Raw genomic sequence first — 20885 nt, 5'->3', positions numbered from 1 at the left:
AATCCCAGAGGAATACAGGGGAAATCCAAATCTGCTCAAAGTTATCATCTGCAGGACATCAGTGGAATTCTTTGGAAGCTGTAATCTAGCAGGAAAACAACAGAAATCCAGATCCTCTTCAATTTATAATCAAACATGACAAAATGAGTAGAGAAAAACGCAAAAAAAAATTTCCAAATGTGAACTCTTTGATCCAATCTTCTGTAAGGCTCGTCTCCCAGGAGACAAAAGGATGAACAGCTCGTCTCTTCTGCTTAAAACAACAAGGCTTCGCTCACGGTCTCCACTCTAATTCGCTCCAAAGGGGTTCTGTCAGGCTGAGGTCAGGATTCTGTGCAGGCCAGTCAAGTTCTTCCACACCAAACTAGCTCATCCATGTCTCTATGCACCTTGCTTTGTGCACTGGTGCGCAGCCATGTTGGAGAAGGAAGAGGCCATCCCCAAACAGGAACAGTCATGGTGTGCTGAGGCATTCAGGGGCCGAGCCCAATTCCTCCAGAACAACTCCAATGCTTTGCATTGCACTTGGTGACGTAAGGCTTGGATGCAGCTACTCCACCATAGATACCCACTCCATGAAGCTCTCTGCAAACTGTTCTTGAGCTAATCTGAAGGCCACATGTAGTGACTAGAACACCTGAATTCAATGATTTAGATAGTTGGCAAAATAGCTGAAGAATTAAGTTCACCATTTAGCAGTTTTTTCTCTCAGGAGTTGGTGGAGAGGACGTGTCTTCGTTCATTGAAAGGCAACTGTTTGCAAACAGGTCGTTTTTCTGGCAGAAACCAAACTGAACTGTGAAGTCATTGCACTCATTTCACTTTCATTAATATCTGCTGCATTTAGCTCTCTCTAATTGAACCTAACGTTGTTTTACATCAAGGAGGATCCTTGACATGCTGGTCATGACTGGAACTGTTACATAAATCTTCAATATCTCTATTTGGTGTTTATTATTATCACGAGTTGTAAGAGTGATTACTGGCTCTGTATCTGTTCAGGTGAAGTTTTCACAGCGCATGACTAATAAAAATATAAAGCAGCCGGTTCAGCATTACCTTGTGACCAAAGCTCTCTGCATGACTTCTTGGTCATATGGACACTTTCCCACCACCACGGTGCTGAAGTACAGCGCCTCCTGTAGGTAATGGGTCAGCAGTGCACCCTGGAAGCCCAGCACCCCCCAGCGGGCCATCTTGTCGCTGCAGGAGAGGGAGAGAGTTGGCTCTCCTCTGCCGGGCTTTACCCGGAGAACGCCCGGACTGTGATACCCCACCCCAGGCTGCAGAGGGTCAGCTGGGCCACCCGGTACACACTTGGCCCCTGTTCTGTGAATGTCTGAGACCTGATGATGCAGGCCAGTGCCATCAGTTTGAGCCAAGACTGCAGAGCTGCTGGTTTGTGAGGATGTTTCCGATGTTTTGTTAAAGTTCAGCGATCCACGCTGTTCTGTGTCTCCTCTGTCCTCTTCCTTTGTCTCTGCCGTCTCCTCCAGATGAGGCTGCTTAGAGATTCGCTCCTCGCCGGATTCCTCTGCTTTCCTTTTCAGGTCTCCTCCTCCATCAGTCTGTTCATGGCCCTTTACTGATGTGACAGGAGGGCAGGGCTGAGGCTGGCTGTCAGTCATGGGGATGATGGAGGCGTCGCCACCTGGTTTCAGATCGGACAAACAAATGGCATGAGGGCACACTTCTGCATGATTAAAGCCAAGACAGATAAAGGTATGGTTAAAGGTAGAATGCATATAGTCTGAAAGACAACAGAAAAGAAAGCGCCTGCAAACGCCTCACAGCTAATAACAAATACTACAGTGTAAGGCTACGTCCACACTAATGCGTTTTAGTTTGAAAACGCATCATTTTCTCTCCGTTTTGGCCTCCCGTCCATACCGAGACGCCGTTCTCGCTCATGGAAAACGCAGCGTTTTGAAAACGCTCTCGAAAACGCGTAATTTGAAAACGGTGCTTTATGTGTCGCAGTGTGGACAGCGAAAACTTTTGACAGCCCTATTAAAGCTTAATATCAGTCCGTACGTGCTCCAGAGAGCTTTTCTTCAAATTCTTTCATTCTCACTCGCTTTTGCAACTTTGTACTTTTGCGTTACTCGCAGCAGCAACTTCACCTCATTGTCAGTCCATTTAAAAAACTCGGTGCTTTCTCAACGTTTCGCCGCAACGTTTTTCCCATTTTCCTCTATAAACCATTGTGCAATACATATTTACTTTTTTTCTGTTAATACTGTTTATATGTATATAGTGCTGCAGTTTAAAAACTATATATATATTGTGAAGTTTTTGATATATAAAGCTGAAATTTCACAGCAATCATTACAGGTGTCCAAACTTTGGACCGTAAAAGTTTCGTGTAAATCAGAGATGATTAAGCAGGTGAGCAACGATGATTTGAGAATTACTTTCTCTCTTTGTTCCCACAGAACTGTGCCGGTCTCAGTTATAGCGCAATGTGCTTTATCACAAATGATCCCTGTTCTCTGCATGAAAAGGCTGGACTGACTTCCTTCACAAACAAGAATAATCATGTCAAGTCCTCAATTATTCATCATCTCATGGAACTAATTTTACCATAAAGAGGTTGGAGAGTTAAACATTAACAATCCTTATCAGAAATGCATCTTTATTATTTATCGGCTAACAATGCCGCTGCTGACTAATATTTAGGTTTACTGCTTAATAAGCGGATATTAAATGTTATCAGTGGTGAATATTTAACTGTTGCCATATCAACTCTGCATCAAAGCTCAAGAGCTGAAAGACTTTTCAGGCTATTTGTTTGCATCTCTGGCACAAACAGGAGTTATTACATGTTATCATTTATAAAGACCTGCATTACACTCTGCTAGAATGGGTTATGTAATCAAAAAACAGAATAAATCTAAACTGGGTAAGTTACCAAACTACCTCACATTAACTCACAGTAACTACAGCTGATAACCTAGCCGCTCTCTGTGTGAGCAACACAGATCTGGTTTGATTTCTTTCCATCTACTTTCTGCTGTGTGTAACTGTATTCGTTATTGTCGCTGTCCTGTGTGCTGACACTCACAGGGAGTGTGGCTGGTAAAAAGGAGGAAGGAAACTCTGGGCCGAAGCTTCCACTTTCCTCGCTCATCTGCTGCACAAAACACAGAGCTGCCCTGACCGCTCACAGCCCCGTGCAGCTCCTGGATCAGGTACCTGCAAATAAAAACGCATACATATACATAATGCAATCAGCACAGTCAAACAGCCTGCAGTGACACAGGTGGGTTCATACACACACCTGATACATCCCCTCCTGGCAATGACCTCTGCGTGGCTGTCGTTAAGTACATCACCTGAATTAAAAAAGGAAAACAAAATTTGGTTTGCACAATCGACACCTTCAGCATCTGAGACACAAAACGTCCATCTGCACACACCTGTGGGACTCATGGCGGTCTGTCCAATACATTTGGTCCCAGTTCCCAGAGAAACAACCTCCATAGCAACTGCGATGGAAAAAGAAAAATATCGCATCACTATACCTCACTCATATCAGTGTCTACAGGTCCGCTGAAATATACATTATGGACATAATTTAGAACAATTTAAAGCCTTTTTCCCCATCTTCAGAAAACTTTAAATGTCTTTTTAGCAGTGACGTTTGGTAGAAATGGGGAACAAATGAATGAAACTGGGGTTTCAGAACAGTGGACTGGTCCATCCTGCCGAACAACCTGAATGAGAGTCAGCTCCGCGGGTGATCTGGAGCACAGCGGCCAGCAGGGTCCACTCTCTGCCCGGCTCAGGCTTCCCTCTGCGGGGAAGCTGACTGAAACGCTCGTAGCACAACTTGGCGACTTCATCCGCGCTCACCACATTAAAGCGACGGGGAAGGCGGATGTGAGCACCAGTAGGCATTTCAGATATGATTAAATTCACCGTTAATGTCCCGGTGTCATCCGAACACTACAAAGGTGGCATTTTCATTTAGAACTGCGACTAACTCCGGTGTACTTCCGGCGAATGAGAACGAGAAGAAGTTATTTCCGGTCCCAGCAAAGGAAGAGATACTTTCACAATAAAAGTCCTCTCTTCAGCACCCTATGTCAATACATCCACCAACCCTCTTCTGCACATCACCAAACCACCTCATCCTTACCTCTTGCCTGTGGCCAGTGGGCTGATTAAGTAAACCTCTCCAGCGTACTCACTAAATTTATTGTCTTTCCACCGCTGTAGACATAATCTGTTGTGCCCAGAGCCACAAACTGGACGGCCAATGGGAGACTGAGAGTGAAGATTCACTCAAAGTTTGCGTGCATGGTTACATCCAAACATGCATTTTCAATTATTGTGACCCAGTCGGCCAAACCTCAAACTGCTTCGGGCTGAGCTCTAACTGGGGGGCCCAGGCAGAGTGTAATCCCCCCTACAAAGACAGTGAAATAACATATGTCAACATTCCTCAAGTCGTCTCAGGAAACTTGTCAGTAAAAAGGTGACACCGCTACCCTTGATAATCAGTGTAAAACACCTTTAAAATATTATTTTTATTATTCGATTTTTTTAAAAACAAAAACCACAAACAAAGCTACAGAGATGGTTCGTTTTTTAAATTTTCCCTAAACATTTCAATAATATCGTTGATTATTTTTTTAAACACAGTAATGATGGCAATCACGACAGCAATTGTGACATGGTGAATTTTTCTATGCAAAGCATGTTTTTATAAATATTCTATTTTGGGTAATTAATCATAAACCACACATAAAATACATTTTGAGTAAGGTTATCATTTCATCTTTCTTCAACAGTACAGTATTGTTATTGTGAAGTTCAAATCTGACATCTGGGCATTGCTAATCTCCATCATCATTTGAATTTTCCTCTGTAAAGAAGTTATATACACTTTAATGATTGTAAGTCATTATGTAATTTCTGTGCAAAAGTCTCGAGCCGCCCCTCATGGGTGCAAACATATTTACAACTGGAAATACAGTATATAAGGCAAAAACAGTACAATTCTGTACAATTCTAAGGGGCCTGAAAGTCAATATTTGGGATGACCACCTTTACACTTCACCATAGATTGAACTCTGAGGCTGCTTTCATGTCATTTCTTTAAGCACTCTTCAGGAGTAGCTCTCTGAGCTCCTTGAAGGACATTTAAAGCTCTTGTTTGAAAGCCGGCTGCCTTTTTGTTCCGTCCTCTATCAGAATGATCTCACACTGCTTCAATAATATTGAGATCCGAGCTCTGGAGAGGCCACTCCATGACTGATAGTGTTTGCTTGTGTTTGTCAAACTGTGTTATCGTTGATATTTTTCATAAATTCAACAAAAGAAATGGGAACAAATTATGTGTCTTTGCGACATGCTCCTAGTACCAAAGTGCCTAAAGATACCATTTAAAATGTTTCTTTGCCAAGTTGTCTGGTACTGGTTGAGTTTGGTGCCTTTTTATTCTTGAATGACTCAGAGTTTGGTGTCAAGTAGCTTAACAAACAAAAGAAATGATCAGGTTCAAGTGAAAAAGCCGCCAGTGTCCAAAGAAAAGCTGTGAAAAACCTTCAGAAAGCCTGCAGAACGATTGCTCAAGAGCACTTTAAAAAAAGAAAGTCTGACAATAAAGAAACAAAGGGTGGCTCGAATTGTTTGCACGGCACAGTAAACCAATTAATGCTGAACCTACGTCACTCACACTGGATTAAGCATTTTAAAAAGAAAGCCTCACCCAAACATCTTATGACTGAAATCTCATTTATTTGAGTTATATACAGGAGAAATCGACTGAATTTCACAATCAACAGAAAAAATAAAATCGCATCTCATCTCTCTGACCTCTGTAACAGAGGCGCACTAGTTCACGATAACAGCTTCCTCTCACACGCTGCCGTCTCGCTGCTTTAATATGCTTAAAATGTACGTCTCTCTGGTAGATATGTTGTACTGCATTTGCGGGTAGCTGTGCTGTCGCTGTGAGTCGCTGCTGACATTAAAACTATCATGTCGTCTGGTTTTGGTGCGGTTCTAAGCAGTGAGTAAGGGGGGGGGAGTGGTCATCCTGTTTAATCCACACACATACACACCATTTATATGCAAATACACAATGGCATTAACATGAGCAACCACACTCACACCCACACACGTAAGCATTCACTCTTCTGTGTTCCTGTGCCTCAAGCCTGATCCCATGATTCAGCTCACTAGCTCACTAACATGATCCTCGCCCAGGTGAGGGCTTGTTTAGCTGACAGGTGACTCCTCAGCCCTGTGATGAACAAACAAACGCAAAATAAGACCAATAACAAAAAACTATTCGTCGATTTAAGTGTCGTCCGTCTCTGCCTCCTCGTCTCACTCCTGTCCAAATCCCTCCGTCTCCTCGATGGCGAACAGGAGCTTCTCTCGGAGCTGTTCCAGGCTTCGGTAGGGAGGCAGATCCAGACGATTGAAGCTGAGGAGGAGGAGACAGAGTTACACCTCAGCGTGGATTTACAGATGGAACTTCAGGGTGACATTTATCTATTTTTTTTAAACGCTCCCAGGCTGCTCACAGCTCAAACAGAGGAAGTGAAATCCTGATTTTTATTTTCCCCCCCTGTAGTAACCGTTTTAAATCCTACCTGCCCTGCTCAGTGGTTTTAATTCATTTTAGATCATGTGTATTTTTTAGCTGAAATTACTTTTGCAGCTGAAATCCTGTCCGAATCCACGTCCTTAAATTTCAACTGTCTTTTTCTTTCTCCTTTAAAACGAGAATTCCCTTCGAAATGTAGCAGAAGCGTTACAGCTAAGATACAAGCGTCTTCTCCTGATACTAATCCAGGAGGTGAAGGTGACAGAGGGGCGGTCCTGAGATGGTAAAACATGCATAAAAAATGTGACTCTTGTCAGGGAGGTTCTGAATACTATGTGACTTTAAAAAAGTGAATTTATCAGGAATAGCTGCTCGTTTCAGACAGACGATGACCTGAGGGACTGCACAGAGACCATCTACAACATGAAGAAGGATTCTAAATTATGCAAAGCTGCTCTAGTAGAGTCCCAGAATAAAAACCTGGAGCTGGAAGTTGAGTGAAATGAGTCCACTTTAAGACGTTTAGTTAAATCTGCTGATCTGTCTATCAGATGTCTTTTTGTACATTCATTTTAGCCTCAGAGCGGCAGCTCTCTGTACTGTGAAAAGACTCTGTAATCTAAGGAAAGTGATTTAAGTAGAGAGAAAGTGCAGGCAGGGTGGAGATGGGTGTCAGGGGTGATTTATGACAGAAGGATAGGTTCATAAGATTGTTGCGAGAGCTGCTATGATGACAAAATAACAGGAGGCCGAGCTGAATATGTTCAGAATTTCATTGGGAGTGAGCTAAGTGGGCGGGATTAGAAACGAGTACATCGGAGGAAAAGCTCAGGCTGTGACAAAGTTAGAGAGACGAGTGCAGAGGATGGATAGTGGATATACTGAAGACAGGATGTGGAAGAGGGAGCTGCCAGGTGGGAGGGAAAGAGGACATGCAGGGACTGATGTGACAGAGGAGGATGTTGGGATAGGGTGATGGAGGCAGGTGATCCGCTGTGAGGTTTGTAAAGCTGTCCTTCTCGTTTGTAACCTTGCTAGTCTTAGGCTATTTTTAAGTTTTTCAGAGGAGCGCTTCAGTAAACACCTTGCTTTTTACCCTATAACAGCTTGAACAGGCTCCGCCCCCTCGACCCTAAATAAGATCAGCGGGAGACGATGAATAAATGGATGATTCGGAGAAGCAGAACATGAGGCAGCATCTTACCATGTGTGGCTTCTTGGAAGCCAAGTCTCCTTCCCCACTTTGTCTATGCAGAACTTCTGGGGACCATTACTTCCTGCAGGACACACACACACACACAAACAAAAACTCAAACCCTGAACAGGAAGCTGAATGCTGCCGACTCGCATAGCAGAAACTCAAACTGAAGGTGATTAAGAAAGTGAGTAATTTTATTATATCTTATGAAAATGCTCTGGGATTTCCAGCTCCCAGAGCAGCATGGAAAAGCTTTTGTTTCAGCACTTTGGTTTGGAGCTAAATGTCTGCTCAATTTCCTTACAATTGCTTGAGAATTTCCTGTTAGTGTCTGTAAACATCACAGGTCCCTCCATGCAAAGGCAGAGATCTATTTACAACAGTATTAAAACCAGGAGAATCCTCATAACCAGGGCACGCCTGTCCCTGTAAACGCAGTCAGTACCTATGAGCTCGGAGAACCCTCCGACGGGCAGCCGACAGGTTCCCGTTACAAACTGAAGCAGACGGATTCTCTTCTCATTGTCCATCTCTTTCACCACCTGCAGAAAAAACGCTCAGGTCAGCGCTTTCCTAGGAGCATCAGCGTGGTAGGTGTGTGTGTTTACAGGCCCATACCTGCCAGAACCAGTGGATCTGCTTGCTGTTCTTGGTGTAATGTCGGTAGATGGTGTTCTTCTGCCAGTCGGCCAAATCGATCTCCTGCATCCCACAAAGCATCAGCTGCAAAAAGGACAAAGACAGGGGGGGTTTCTTTAAAATTTGGAGTTTAAACTACTCACATGTGACTTCACTCTGTGTGCTCAGAGACATTTTTGCATGTGGTGGTACAGAACCCTGACGTCCTTTATAAAACTTTACTGATTACAGCCCAAGTTCTCACATTTCCTCCTGATAAACGGGGCTCCTGCAGCTCAAGTCGGATGAGATTTCAGACTTTTCAAAAAAAGAAAAGAAAAAAAAAGTCCAAGCTTACCCCCCACCAGCTTGTTTTGGGGGTTTTTCTCTTGGCTCATGAACTCTTTCCCTTCTGTTCCTCTTTTCTGAGTTCTGTCGTTTTAGGTCTGCTTCCAGAACAAAATGTTTGCATATGAAGTCAGTGAGGGTCTGTGCCTATACAGCTCACAAAATATCAGTGTCACTGGGATCCTGATCCGTGTGACTTTAAATCCTCAGTGGAACCCTGGGGCGCAAATGAGTGGCATTATGGTGCGATCAGGCAAAACACGAAGCATCGTTTTCATGTGGTGTGATTTTTGCTGGGAGACACACACAAGTAAAACGAGCTGCTAACAGCTGGATTCATGACATTTTAAGCCTAAATACCAATAAATACAAGTCTTCCTCACCTCCAGCTCCTTCTCGTCAAAGTAGCGAAGCCACTCCAGAGGCACCACCTCGTTGAAGCCGTCCAGGAAGGCTTTGGTTTGCTCCTCCACCCCGCGGGTGAACCTCCAGTCTGTCAGCAGGCTGCGTGAACAAAGAGGCTGCTTTTTATGGTTTGCTCTCCACCACAGACCTTGTTTCTCCTACGCTCATCCGTCTTCATCAGCCCAACTGTCCCCATTTCTGCTTACTGACCTGATGTACTCCTCCTTGTTCTCCTCGGTGACCAGCTCGTTCTCCCCGTCGTCCTTCAGCTGGTGAGTGGAAACCTTCCCGAGGATCTCCATGTCCTGTGCAAAATAGAGCTCCACACCGCACTCCTCCAGGTTGTTCTCTCTGAAAACACAGACGCACACATAATGAAACTAAAAACATTAGCACCTCGTCCTCTCTGTGTCGCCTGCAAGACTGACCTAAATCCAGCAGCCTTCTTGGAACAAACTGCGACACCAACTCCTTTATGTGGCAGTTCATACATAAAATATAAAAATATCAGAAATATAAAATTTTTTTTAATGTATTTACTAATACTGTTAATTTAGAGAAGGGGTGTCAAACATAAGGCCCAGAGGCCAAAATTGGCCTGGCAAAAACTGCAATTTGGCCCACTGGATACCTTTGGAAAATGTAAAGGCGGGCATTTTGAAATGTATCTTAATAAAATTGAATAAAAGTGGCTGTGAATCAACAAAAACTTCATGTTTTACAGATACGGGACAGGCTGGGCAGCTGCCAGAACCTTTTCTGTAATTTTACACATTTATCGTGTAGAGAAACTGAGGCGTATTGTTGAAATTGCACTTCCTAATCTTATAACAAGACATCTCAGGGATTAAATTTGTACTGAAACTTCTTTACACTGACAGAGTTTCACTTGTTCAGTCAACTTCAGATCAAAGTGGGCTGTATGTGGCCCTCGATGTAAAATGACCTTGACATCCCTAATTTAGAGTAAAACCTCACATTAGGTGGTGGTCTGATAAATTTTGTAGTCTGTCCAGCTGAGGGCGCTCCTACTCCACTGTTTGTGATCAGCACTGTCAGCAGCACATGTAACAGAGCAGCATCTCAGAGTCTTATCAGCTAAGCTTTTAGCTGGTTTGTCAACTAAAAGTCATTTAACAATTACTTGATATATCAATGTGGTTTGGGAGGCATTTTAAGACTTTCAGACTTCCTGCATCCAGGTTTCTGTTGTTTGGATATAACTGGCTTAGTATGACCTATTCACCTGGACTCCTACTGTTCATTTCTTTTATTAGTTAAAACACTAACTAACTCACATGCCAACCTCTACCCTTGTGAGTATAAGGTGGCCAGAGCGCACAGATTCAGAGGAGTCATGACTGCATTACTTACTTGACCCACATGATGGAGTTATAAAACTCCGGGTCTATGGACTCCAGGTCTTTGAGAGTGGGTTTCTTGTCCAGCATTCGCTTGTAGAAAGGCAGCGTGAAGCCGGTGTCGATGAACTTTCCATGATACAAAGCCTGCAGGGAGGATTTATTACATTAGAAACCACAATAAGAGACGCCACCTGGTGTTCACCGCTCACATTTCATAAAATGTAATTGGGTTAGGCTGATGATAGCGCAAGTTTGAGTTCCTGGATGTAATAAAGCAGAGACAGAGGGAGGTTATTTTTGGCCTGCTGTAATTCTGCGATATTAGTGTTTTTTTATGGACTCTGGTTGCACATGTTTCAAATTAACGCCCGACAAATTACACATATTTTCATCTCGGACGCGCGCCATGCTGATGATTCACACGGGGGCCGTTTTGAGCTCATTCAAGTGTTAGAAACGCTTTAACAGCCAATCACACTTGCAGAAAAAATGAATGGGGCTTTTATTTCTGAAATCACTGCAGCCACAAGAACAACGCAAATCATTAAGACTCAGACGTGGACATAAACGTGTGCAGCGACCACAAACGGCTCCAAACCACATCTTAATCTTTCCTTCGTGTGTGTGTGTGTTTTCAGAGAGAGCACACTCAGTCAGACGGAGCTGTTTAATGTTAAAAACCCTGTGAGAGTTCAGAGCTACGATGAGCCAAGAACAACACAGACGCTCACTGACTCAGTCACAGACTATCCTGTCCTGCTGACCCACCGCATCTGTGGAAGCAGAGCAGAGGGGGACCGAAGTGAGAGCAAAGCAGGTAAGGAAAAGACACGAGAAATAAAGTCAGAGAGGCTTTGGGAGCTGGGAGTGGGTAGAGACAACGATCTTTGTGAGGAAAGTCAGCAATGTGCAGTTTAGGGCTAAATATAGGCAGCTGCTGCCGGGTGTGGGCTGGGTGCGGCAGTGAAGTCATGGTGTGGGTGAGGGGTGGGGTAGGAGATGGAGGGGAAGGTGGAGGGTGACGGCTTTGGGACCTACAAATTTTTTTGAGTTGACCCCAGAATGCCGTGCATGAATGCTTCAAACTACTTCAAAACGAAACCTGCTCTGAGCGAGAGCTTTCCCGGCTGACGGCCTGTGGAAAGACTTTTATGTGACGCACTTTCAGGAAAAATCCAAAATATGTGATATCTGTTCTAAACAGTGAGCAAAACTAGCTAACCAGAGATTAGAAATGCAGTCATCTAATCACAAAGGTTAGTTAAACACACAAAGCCTACATACGTGCGGTGAAATCCATTTTTGCTGCTAAAGTAACAATATTACTAAGATCGCAACACGATAGAGGAACTACATCACATCTGCATTTTGGCTTTCCCAACGTGAGCGTCGCTTCAGTTTATTAAACTGAGGTTTCACTTTAAAAGAAACACATCTGGATACACTGTTGCCGTATGTGGCGATCAAGTGAAAAAAAATGGCTCAGATGTAACAAAAGAACTGTGTTTTTGTGCGATTTCAATACAGCTCACCATAGCGATGAAGCGACCGATGAAGCGAAAGTACGTGAGGTGGTCGGGGTTTATGGAGGATGCTGGGTTGATCTGCAGACAGTAGTTGTTCTTGCCAGCATACTCAAACAGGCAGTACATGGGATTCAGGACTTCATGGGACAGCAGGAAGAACCACTCCCTGTGGAAGAGGAGAAGAGGAGGTGAATGCACGAGAGGAAGACATGAGGCTGTCATCCTGCAGGGACCTAACAGTAACATACAACACTGAAATTAAACACCTCAAAACTATTATTTTAAAAACCCCAAAACACATTCTATACTAGCTGTACAGTCAACAGAAGAGCACATGATCACAGGGAGTTTATAAGAAAAGCAGGAAAATGAAAAAGCATTTCTCCCACACGAGAATGAGGTGCTTTTTTTCATTGGCAGCATATAATTACGACATTTATCATCCTAAACTTCCAGCGTCTTCATTTTTCACTCATTTGCTGCTTTTAATCTTCTTGTCAAAAAGACAGGAACCAATTACAAGGTGTTGCCAAGCTCAACTCTAAAATTACTGCCGAACATAAAGTCCACTGGCACGGCTTAATACTGATGTCCTGTAGACACGATGATTTCTTTAAGCTCATCGATGCCTCGTGTAAATCAAATAGAAGACCAAATAAGGTTGGGTTTAATTCTCTTTATTCTGCTGATCCTTAACATGATGTTCATTTCCGATAATGGATCTCGCTGACCAGTTATTAATCTAAATCAATTCTTTTAGCTGAAAAAGAAGATTTTTCTTATGACTCTGAAGTGGTTTAGGTGGGAATAGAAAGTACATTTATAGTTATAAACACATCCTACAAGCCAAATCTGACACATGAATTACATGGAGACAAAACATATAACATTTAGGATAAATACAGCCAGGTAGAACTAAATAAAAAGACACAAACAGACTGTGGAAGGATGCACGTTAGAGAGAATGAGGGCCCCCTCCACCAGCTGCAGCACCAGAACCAAGCACTCCCAAGGCCCCTGCCCTCTCCCCTTTGGGAATATTAGGGAGGAGGGTGTATGGACTGACGGACGCAGACACCTCCCAACATCCCGTCCGTGGTTCTACCCTGTGGTAGAACAGCATGATGTCACCTACCATAGGGTAAAACCACTGACGTGACACCGGAGACAGAGACACAATGCAAAACCAAAGAGAACAAAATGAGGAAAAATAACAACATGTACAGAGAGGAAGACCTGAGTGACAGCAGACGCAGCGGGCAGCATGGACACGTGTGATGGACGGATGGAGAGATGGAGGAGGACAGCAATGTTGTGAGAGGGTGAGAGAGAGAGCAACAAGTAACCCAACACTATCACACACGTCTGCACTTCTAGAAGGCAGAAAAGGCAGTTTTATATCAAAATGATGTTGCTGTAACAATTTCAGACAAAAACAACAGATTAAAATCTGCGCCATTGTGTTACTGCATCTACAGGCTGGACAGACACACATCAGTATCACTGTGTCTAGGTTTAGGCATCATAACGGTGACAACGCTACCACCATCAGGTCAGGATGGAAACTGTAACGATGCCCTATCTTGCAGCAAATTGACCTTAAAAACACAATTTCTTTCTCACTTTACTTGCAAAAAGATTGTAGAGGACAATTTTTAAAATAAAACAATGAAGCTGGGGGAAGAACAATGCAGAAAACAAAGATTTTCAGAGAATCGCAAGTTTTGAAAAGCAGTCATTTAAACACCACTGGTTTTTCCATTGCTGTTTTACCCAACAGGAAGCTGGTGCAAAGATTGAAAAGCAGCAGGAACAGACGAAATACACCATCACCAACGTTAAAAACCCCTGGATTACATAACAAGCTTAACAAACCCATATAAAATGACAGAATTTGAAGATGTAAAGAGAAGCTGCAGGAAAGAGTTTTAGGCTGCTCTCACCTGGCGATGCCACCGTAGTCCAGCCCCTCCTCCCCTCTCATAATGATGTAGAGCCGGCGACGAAGATCGTATGGCTTCACGTTCATGATCTGATGACAAAGCACGTTATTTAGACGTTGATGGTGTCCAAGAAGTGGCCTCACTTTCAGCCATTCCTAGACTCGCTTCTAAAGTAACTAAATGATTCTCCTGATACAAGAAGCTCTTTCAAATTAAAAGCCCTCACCACACAGAAACCCTTTATTCCTTATCACAGTGTTTTCCTATATAACATAAAGCACCAATGCAAAGCAGAGATAAGATAAGATGTAGTTATTAAATGTTACCATTATGTAAACTAGAAGAACAAAGAAAAATAACAAGTGTGTTTCATCCGTCTCTGACCTGCTGAAACGAGTCTTCAAACAGCGTCTGTCTGGACACGGAGATCTTCACGTGGCTGGGTAAGGCATTAGACTGCACATTACAAAAAGAAAAAAACACCACCACCATCAAGGCGAGAAGAAAACCTCGGGATATTTCTGTAATCCCAATCCTAATCCCTTTCTACAATTCACATGTGTCAGCATTTAAAACAGGTCCAGCGTTTACAGAGCACGTCACTGCTTGATCTGTACCATCTCATTACTGATGTTTCTCTTTTTAGTCTCAGGCTGCTGGGTGTGAAGTATACGGAGGATAAAAAGCGGCAAAAAGTGAAGAACACTATGGCTCACAGACACACATAGTTCAACTTTTAAAGATTTTTAACAAAATGGCAAATACATTTAAAATAAAGCTATGGCATCTTCATCAAATCTTCTTGAGTATGAATCAGAACACTGAGATTAAATGAAGACTGACAGGACAGATGGGAAGAGCTTGATGCTGGAGCATACCAACTAACTCCAGTTCATCCAGAGGGCTTAAATAGAAGCTAGTAATAAGATTTTTCCAGACACCATAAGTATAAACAAACTGGTAACGATGCCTACATATGCAACCTGAGATTTTCTCTTTTTTCGAGACGGTATCTGAAGCTCTCTGTGGATCCATGGATGCCTCCCCCTCTAAGACCTCCCCGTAACCACAATGACATCATGTGGCTTAGCTTAGCTCAGTCTGAGTTCAGTCACAGTGGAAATGTCACTTGACAGATATAAAGCGCTTGCCAATCAGTTTGGTTTGGTTCACATGCCGCTAACATGTGAATGCTCCTAAAGCCGTGTCTACTACAAAATAAAAGCCTCCTGAAAGTCCAACTTTGCGTTAAGAACGTCGAAGACTCGAAGATTTATATGAGGCTAAAACCAAAAAAATTTTGCCTTTTTTGAAATACTCTCTAATTCTGAACGTGCACTCTGTTCTCCTGTTTAAAGGCTTGCACCGGTAAACAGCTGCGCTTCTATGACGGTAATGACTGAAAGTGGCAGCACTCTAACGCCACAAACTGACATTTTTCCCTTATTATCAGGATCTCACAGGTTTTCTTTCTACAGTATTAGAATGTGCACAAGCAGATGTAGCCTTCAACTCCCAATCAGTGTAATCGGTCTATGCAATAATGCTTGTGATGTGTAAAACGATAGTTTCTCTCTAGTTTGGCCCTATACTGCTGTAGCTCGTGAGGAAAGGTGTGCAGTTTTAATAAAGAAAGTGATGTTTTGTCTTGAGTTTATGTAGAGAGGAAATAACTGCCTGAAAACCAAGTCGTCCAGAAAACTGAAAATATATTTTTTGGCCACACTTTTCCAGTCTTAGAGTGAATTATGCTTTTTTTTCCTTCTCTGGGTGAACAGATCCAGACTGCAATAATCAAGGTGAGCAAAGTGGGGAGTTTTATTGTGGCTACAGACTCTATTTAACACTTACATGGCACAGGAAACGGAACTGGTGGTATTTCCACCTGAAGCTGCGGTCGTAAGCGCCTGGTGAACCGCCCTGCCGTGACCTGCACGCACACACACACAGACACACACACACAGAAAACAGAGAAAGTTGGTCAATTTTACAAGTTTCAACAGAACTCTAAAGGTCAGCTGACCAACAGAAACTTGGCGTCCTCTTTTGAGGAATACTTAATTTGCATCAGCTCTACAGCCCTCGAGTGTCTGAGTCGCAAAGACAGAGGTGAGCCTGGCCCCGCAGCTGTGTTAGTATAAGCTCCACCAACCCACTGTATGCGCACACGCACACAGTGGATATCTGCCTTGTCAGCAGCACAGAGGCTGAGAAGCAGAAGTAGAGTTAGACAGATGATTTGGGGGGGAGTGAAGAAGAAGGAGGCCTCTAATGCGTCGGGTCTGTGCTTGCCGAGCTGCCAGGCACATCTCGGTTTGGGTTAGGAAATGGCGACCGCAGCAGCAGAGCGCTGGCCGCGGACGCACACTCCTGCAGGATCCAGTGTAAGAAAACAGTGAAGGAGGCCTCTGTGAAATAGCAGCCTAAAAATACGTGCAAGTATCTGCATGAAAAGCAGCTCGCCGATGCACACACACACACACACACACACGTCTTCAGCACTGACCACACAAGCAAATACACACTTGCATGCAGAAACACAGAAAAGCACAAACACCCACACAGATGCCAGCGCAGTCTGCAGTGGATGTGTTGTCGCACATCTGCACATTCTGGGATTTGAGACTGCTTCAAGGCAAAGCAAACACTCACAGGCTGAGGGGAAGAGCAGTGTGTGTGTGTGTGAGTTTTCTGAGATCCTCTGTGACACTGATTCTCTCTGACTCAAAGAAATATTCAAAACAGGAGAGAAAGGAAAGGTAATGGATAAAAAGGAACAGCAAAGATGATGGGAGTTTAGAAAAAAGATTATTTTCAGGTTTTCACCAAACGAGCGGCTTGTGTGACTTAATATTTTCAATGCAGTTATGTCAGGCCGAGGCAAAAATCACTTAAATATTTTGGAGAAAGTGTCGAATGATCATTTAATTAGGAAGTCTTTGCCTCGGCCTGTGACAGCTTTGGGAGGAAAGGGCTGAGAGAATATTTACCCTGACTCAAACCCAGGTCGAGGGTCTTTAAAGGTGGTGGTGCGCGAGTTGTGGTCCACGAAATATCGGACTCCCTCGGCGGTGTACTTCATCTCCCAGCCCGGGGGCAGGGGGTGCTCCTTGATCATCCTGCAACAGGGGAGAGGGCAGTGAGCGCGGTCCCGGCTCGAGGGGCCCCGTCTCGGGGGATGAAACTGACATACCTTCCCCTGCCAACTCGTGCTAAAACCAGAAAGCCTGCGCCGGTGTGCCACAGTGGAGTTTACCTCCTATGAGCATGGCAATGGTAGGTTTGATTATTCAGGTGGCTTCAAACCACAAGAACGCTTAGAGGACACAGAAGCAGCATGTTTGGCTTTAAGGTGAAAAGCAGTTTTCTTTCCCTGATGCTTTAGTCGCTCTATTTAAACCTACTGTGTTGATCCGAGGTCTAAAACTCTAAACTTTTGTCACGGTCAAGGTTGTGTTTAAGTTAAAGTTTAGCACCCCGTGTTTAAAAAATACAAAGTGTATTTTTTTATTTGTTCAATGCGATATTTGATTGATCTTTTATTTAGTTGTGACATGGTTTCAACTTTACACAGACACACACACACTTATTAAGGAGTGCAACGATACTGACGGAAAACCTGATCATTTTAAATTAAATACGGATGTATAAATGGTGTCAGCAGTGTGATATTAATCTGAGTAATTGTTCTTTTTGTATGCTTTTGTGTAGTTCTGACTGAGTCTCTCACCAAATCCATGCACTCCAACACATTATCGCCACTTTTTTCTTTCTTTCTTTCTTACATGCTCTATATTTTTTAATCACAATAAATTTCATAGCAGTCGCCCTGATCTGCCTGTGAATCCGTTTCCTTTCTATCGTGTTCCCGGATGCTAGGCTAACACAGTGGCATCACCACCTCACAGTAAGAGGTGACGATGCTAATACAGCTTTGTAATAGATTCCTGTCTTTAAAAGTGCTACATAAATAAACTTTACTTACTTACTAAGAAGTGCCTGCTTTTAAATCTGTCTGTTGTCCGAGGAATTTGCAGAAATGCAGAGGAGGAACAGCGTTTTTCACTTTTCAAACCAATTTGGATGAAAATTAAGAAGAAGAACACAGCTTTTCACCTTTTCGTAAACGTTGTCTTTTTAACGTGTTTTTGCTTTGCTTGGCTAGCCTGAAAATTTGAACCAAAGACTCTATAAAAGGGGAAGGGGAAAATAATCAGTTGGCTGCATGCTAAAAAATGAATCATTTACAAGAAGAAAATCATGCTTTTAGGATTCTAGAAAAGATCTAGAATGGCAACAAAGGTTTATCTAACACACTGAGGAGAGCAAATGCATCTCCAGGAGAAGATGCAAAGAAGGCTCAAACTCTGAAATGTCAGCGGGTCTACTAGTATGGGTGAGACAAGAGGAAAATCAGGAAAGTGAGCGAGATGACCAACAGCGCATCGGACCTGTGTCCAACATATTGTGAGGTAAAGCTGCTTTTTTTTTTTAACTTATGTCAGGCTGTGAAATAAATGTTCCTCTCGGGGATAATACTCTACTCGTGTTTATATCATAATGTAGATGAGTCACTGTGTTGTCATACTAAACTGTGCATGACTACCACGTCTTGAGTATGAGCAAACACCCAAAGCGGCACGCCACCTAACAAGCAGGCCAACACATGCACGCACACAGAGATATTTTCCAGCTCGCTGTCTCACCCTTGGGTCCGAGGATCATCCCACTGCGTCGTCCGTGTGTTGTGGTTGACGAAATACACCCTGCCATTGTCCTGACGCTTCTCTGTGGAGACAAATGGGGCAGAAGGAGCATGCTCAGTGGGCTCAGAGGTTCTTGGAAAACTCCACACTCGACGGGATCAGAGGGATCACCTGACCGAGAGGAGAAGAAGAAAAAAATCTCGCCGCTATGAGAGAAAAGCAGCGAGTCTTTGTGGCATTTCGCTGTGGGGTGATCCAAATACCTCACTGGGGTAAAGCAAAATATGTGTATGTGTGTGTGTCAGAGTGACCACAGACATACAGCAGAGAGTGTACACTGGTGCCCCATCCTCCTCCTCCCGCCGCTGGTCTGACATCTTTTTCTCATTAACAGGACTGTGTGGAGGGTTCAGAAACAGTAGTGCTCGCATTGCAACTCCTACTCACTCCACCCCCCACTTTACTATAACCACCCCACTTGCCACTTTCCCTTCTTTTCTCCTCCATCTCCCATCTTTCTCTTTTTCAAATCGGAGCAACCGCAGATGAGAAAAAAAAAGCGCACCCGAGAAGCAAATCAGAGCCAGCGATGTAATTGAGGTTTTGAGGTACCGCAACATGTTGAAAAGGCATCACGGGCAGAAAGCGGGGGATTTTTTATTTTTTATTTTTGGAGAGAACACGGCTGTGATGAAGTCTGTGAAAATGTTGGCGGACCGGGAACCGCCAGCAGCGTTCGTTTATGAATGAATGTGCGGGAAACGATTCGCCGTGGCTCCGGTTACATTGCTCTTTTGGGGCAGCGGTGGATGATGAAGAGCCCCATCAATAACGCAGCCCTCTGTAATTTGTGGATTTCAGAGCAAAAGGAAAGCGTACAGTGATAAATGAGTAGAGCGCTGAAAAGAAACCATGAGACACTTTATCCAGCTTTTCTACACGGGAATGAAAATCACCATCAGTGGAGGGATTTATCAATCAATTAACAGTTGGCTGGCTCACAGGTCAGTGTTTCAGGACAAATGTAATAGCCACAGAACCAGAAGAAAGGTTTGAAATCTCCAAAAATGTGCTTTGAGATCTGTAAAAGGGAGGGAAAATTTCACCGTGCAGCAACTGTTTTCCAACACCTCCACCTAACAGCTGCACGCACATAAGGAAAGCGCATTTTGAACCATTAAATCGAAGGTTCACGTCAGGTAGTTTGAGTGTCGCCAAACCTACCTGCAGGACCGGTGAGGGAGGCAGAATCACTCTTTTCAAACAGGCTGTAAATCTAGCACACCTGGAGACGATTTTAGAATATTCTCGTCTTTGCCTGGAGTTTGTTAACAGTCGCAGAAGTGTGTGCATGTGTGCGTGCGTTAGATGAACTCACCCCATCCAGGAGGCAGCGGGCCCAGAGGGTCATTTTCCACCGGAGCACCGGATGGCTGAGGGGGGGGAACACAGAGAGAAAACAAATCCGGTTAGGACACCTTTAAGTGTCTCCTCTCATAGCTTGCTTTTTGCTCCGGTTTTCTCTCGGTCCTCGTCGCCACCATCGCAAAAAAGTTGTGGAAAACAAAAACACACAACATGTCGTGAATAAACCAATCAGAGCTCAGGTGGGTGAAGAAAAACTGAGAAAAACTCATACAGGTGCTCCTAACCGTCGCGACCAAGTCTCTGCTCGACCTCCCTCCCTCAGCGATATCTGTGGCTAAGTGAGGGTGTATGTGTGGGTTATGGGGAGAAAAGGTGGATGAGGACGGGGTAGTGGGGTAGCTCCTCTCTGCCTCAGCACTGAGGGGCGACTGAGAGAGCTGGCCGGCCGGCGGCTCGTATGCCTTCCAAAAACTACACGCTCGGTAGGAGGATAAAACAACAACGCTGTTCCAATGAGCTCACTGGCTGGATGCAAGCCCCACCCCCCCACCAGCTTCCCGCTCACCTCCTCCCTACCCCACCCAGAGGTCCTCCTCCTCCACCACCGCCTCCTTTCTCTCGCTCTCTTCTAGCGCTGCTGTGAAAGTAGGCAGGGAAGTGCGATGTCTGAGGGAACTGAGGGAACATTCATGCTTGTTCCAGACTGGACACCACCCACCTCCCTGGCCCCCACCCACCCCACGCCTGACAAAAGGCACCTTTATTCACCCTGGGCCTGGAAACCACTGTGGGGTTTACTCAGCCTGTACTCATACACACACATACACACTGAAAATGAAAAAAAAAA

General features: G+C 44.1%; 2 protein-coding genes across 4 annotated transcripts in view; both read right to left on the bottom strand.

Annotated features, from left to right (window-relative positions):
• The window catches only part of adat1 (adenosine deaminase tRNA specific 1), a 9402-nt gene extending 5396 nt beyond the window's left edge, over positions 1-4006 (bottom strand). Inside the window, exons 1-5 of the mRNA XM_005751213.1 lie at positions 3717-4006; positions 3420-3488; positions 3281-3335; positions 3065-3195; positions 1060-1651 (exon numbers count right to left, since the gene is read on the bottom strand). Of these exons, the coding sequence (XP_005751270.1) occupies positions 1060-1651; positions 3065-3195; positions 3281-3335; positions 3420-3488; positions 3717-3900 (1031 nt within the window). The 5' untranslated portion in view covers positions 3901-4006. The remainder of the gene's footprint in view (positions 1-1059; positions 1652-3064; positions 3196-3280; positions 3336-3419; positions 3489-3716) is intronic.
• Positions 4007-5725: 1719 nt separating this feature from the next.
• Positions 5726-20885, bottom strand: part of wwp2 (WW domain containing E3 ubiquitin protein ligase 2) — a 57170-nt gene continuing 42010 nt past the window's right edge. For 2 of the 3 annotated variants that reach the window (XM_005751215.1, XM_005751214.1), the window contains exons 11-24: positions 20049-20103; positions 18671-18752; positions 16955-17083; positions 15816-15894; positions 14349-14420; positions 13965-14053; positions 12028-12187; positions 10506-10639; positions 9342-9482; positions 9110-9230; positions 8379-8483; positions 8206-8302; positions 7767-7839; positions 5726-6439 (exon numbers count right to left, since the gene is read on the bottom strand). In XM_005751215.1, the coding sequence (XP_005751272.1) occupies positions 6340-6439; positions 7767-7839; positions 8206-8302; positions 8379-8483; positions 9110-9230; positions 9342-9482; positions 10506-10639; positions 12028-12187; positions 13965-14053; positions 14349-14420; positions 15816-15894; positions 16955-17083; positions 18671-18752; positions 20049-20103 (1437 nt within the window). In that variant the 3' untranslated portion in view covers positions 5726-6339. The remainder of the gene's footprint in view (positions 6440-7766; positions 7840-8205; positions 8303-8378; positions 8484-9109; positions 9231-9341; positions 9483-10505; positions 10640-12027; positions 12188-13964; positions 14054-14348; positions 14421-15815; positions 15895-16954; positions 17084-18670; positions 18753-20048; positions 20104-20885) is intronic. The other variant, XM_005751216.1, reaches the window with a different exon arrangement.

Source organism: Pundamilia nyererei, unplaced genomic scaffold (assembly GCF_000239375.1).
Source record: "Pundamilia nyererei isolate P.nyererei 1_Seehausen unplaced genomic scaffold, PunNye1.0 scaffold00303, whole genome shotgun sequence".
NCBI lineage: Eukaryota > Metazoa > Chordata > Actinopteri > Cichliformes > Cichlidae > Pundamilia > Pundamilia nyererei.
The sequence above is the reverse complement of the archived record's forward strand: the minus strand, read 5'-3'. Positions and strand labels throughout refer to the sequence as shown.